Below are 1,929 nucleotides of genomic sequence, written 5' to 3' on the forward strand. Positions count from 1 at the left end.
TCCGGTATACCGGACCGTACCCAGGGTACGTTCCGGCAGTACCCTGGGGGACATGGACCCTATGAGCGAAAGTAAGGGTCGACAAAAGGTTGACAGAAGGAGAAGGTAGGGATGGCGGAGAAAGGAGAAGAAACATACAGTCATCCTCACAGGAAACGTCCCAATTAAACAGTGAATACATAACAAGGATTGTTTTTTGCATACACGTCGTGTAAGCACGCGATGCTTCGATTTACCTGAGGCCATTTAAGGCGGGGACCAACGTAGAAACGTCTGCATCCGCAACATCTCTGTTATAAGCCATATCGGAAAGTCCCTGCCGCCATATTGAGATCAGATAAGGGGGGTGATAAGTTGCCTATATATAGCATAGTTACGATAGTACTAGTCTATGTTTTTGATCTATAATTCTCTTCACTAACATCGTACTTCAATTCACAGGTGCGTTTCTGTTTACAGAAACATTTACAAATATGATTGTGGTAATTTGGGATATTTTGCAATGTTTGTGTTAATGCAAAAACTAAAAACGCACGAGTGTTTACATTAATCCTGTATTTTACATAGCGCGCCGCGGCCATTTTATACCCCTTTTTCTATTACCTAAATAACACAGCTGGACTTTCCGATATCACTTATTACAGGAAAAACTCGAAGCCGAGGTGGAAAAACTGAAGTCGCAGGTGGAGCTACTCCACCACCAACTACAACAATCAAAGTAAGTGGAGCAGCGCCATCTGCGGGCAACAATCGGAGTCTTCTGTAGTGGAATTAGCGGTGCGAGTTTTTTTCCCCTGCCCGTAGAATTCACGCGTTAGCAACACATGGAGTATCCATCCCACACGAGAATCGTCTGTTTACCCTGACGATACGAATTGTTGATACTAGTCGCGGCAGATGGCTCAGAAATGTCACACTGCATTATTCACCACACTTACAGCGCATCTCACTAAGTGCTAGACCATGTATTGACTTGGTTGGAGTGTGATTTTCGGGTTGGATGTATACTCACTGAGAACGACGAATGTTGAATGGCACGGTTTTATTTCTTTTCACTAAAACTGCTCGGTTAAGGTACTTGGTCGTCGAAATATAACTAATACTTTTGGCTGCCGGCCGTAATAATTTCGTAATAGGATGTGCTTTTCGGTTCCTCTCCTCCCTATTTCGTATTTTCATTTATTTATAGACTAACGTAGCTAACCCCTAGCGTTTTGTAGAGAGGTTTTGCTTTGGTTTTCATAGGCCTGTGCATTTGTTCACGTTTCAGACTGGAAAGCGCGCGCTACCAACTAACTCCTAGTGTATTTATAGATCCATTACCATCCAGCTTCAGGTAATGGGTGTCTTGTGTGCATGTCCGTGTGTTTGTGTGTGTTTAAGCAAAACGCTTCGTAAACGCCGTTGGTCTTTGCGGAGACACATGCAGCAGTTGTTTCATAGGTGCGCGGTGACGTGTTAGAACACTCGTCGATAGTCGTTAAACACTTCAGTTGGCCGTGCGCGTTCCCGCATGTTCTCGTGTTTCAAGCGATAATAATGATCATGAAACTTGTTTGTGGCGTAGTTTCGTTACGATCTGCTTGATTGATTAAATGCATTTAATAGAGTTAGGCAATATGAGCATGCTATGATTGACGTGAAGTGGGCTGAGGCATTAACGATGGGAAATTAAAGTTCAAGATGGCTGATCATGTGGGTTTGGTTATTGGGTGGAGCGTAAAGTTTTGGTGTTGACGATGGCTGAGGGGGCGGTGTGAGTGTTGACGATGGCTGAGGGGGTGGTGTGAGTGTTGACGATGGCTGAGGGGGCGGTGTGAGTGTTGACGATGGCTGAGGGGGCGTGAGAGTGTTGACGATGGCTGAGGGGCGTGTGAGTGTTGACGATGGCTGAGGGGGCGTGTGAGTGTTGACGATGGCTGAGGGGCG

The 1,929-nt window shown here is 45.5% G+C and overlaps 1 protein-coding gene across 1 annotated transcript in view; it reads left to right on the top strand.

Annotated features, from left to right (window-relative positions):
• The window catches only part of LOC106808032 (liprin-alpha-1-like), a gene marked incomplete at its 5' end in the record, with an annotated part of 2,836 nt that extends 1,496 nt beyond the window's left edge, over positions 1-1,340 (top strand). Inside the window, 2 exons of the mRNA XM_014810580.1 lie at positions 645-718; positions 1,271-1,340. Coding sequence (XP_014666066.1) covers positions 645-718; positions 1,271-1,340 — 144 coding nt within the window. The remainder of the gene's footprint in view (positions 1-644; positions 719-1,270) is intronic.
• Positions 1,341-1,929: the final 589 nt, after the last annotated feature.

Source organism: Priapulus caudatus, unplaced genomic scaffold (genome assembly GCF_000485595.1).
Source record: "Priapulus caudatus unplaced genomic scaffold, Priapulus_caudatus-5.0.1 Scaffold250, whole genome shotgun sequence".
Taxonomy (NCBI): Eukaryota; Metazoa; Priapulida; class Priapulimorpha; order Priapulimorphida; family Priapulidae; genus Priapulus; species Priapulus caudatus.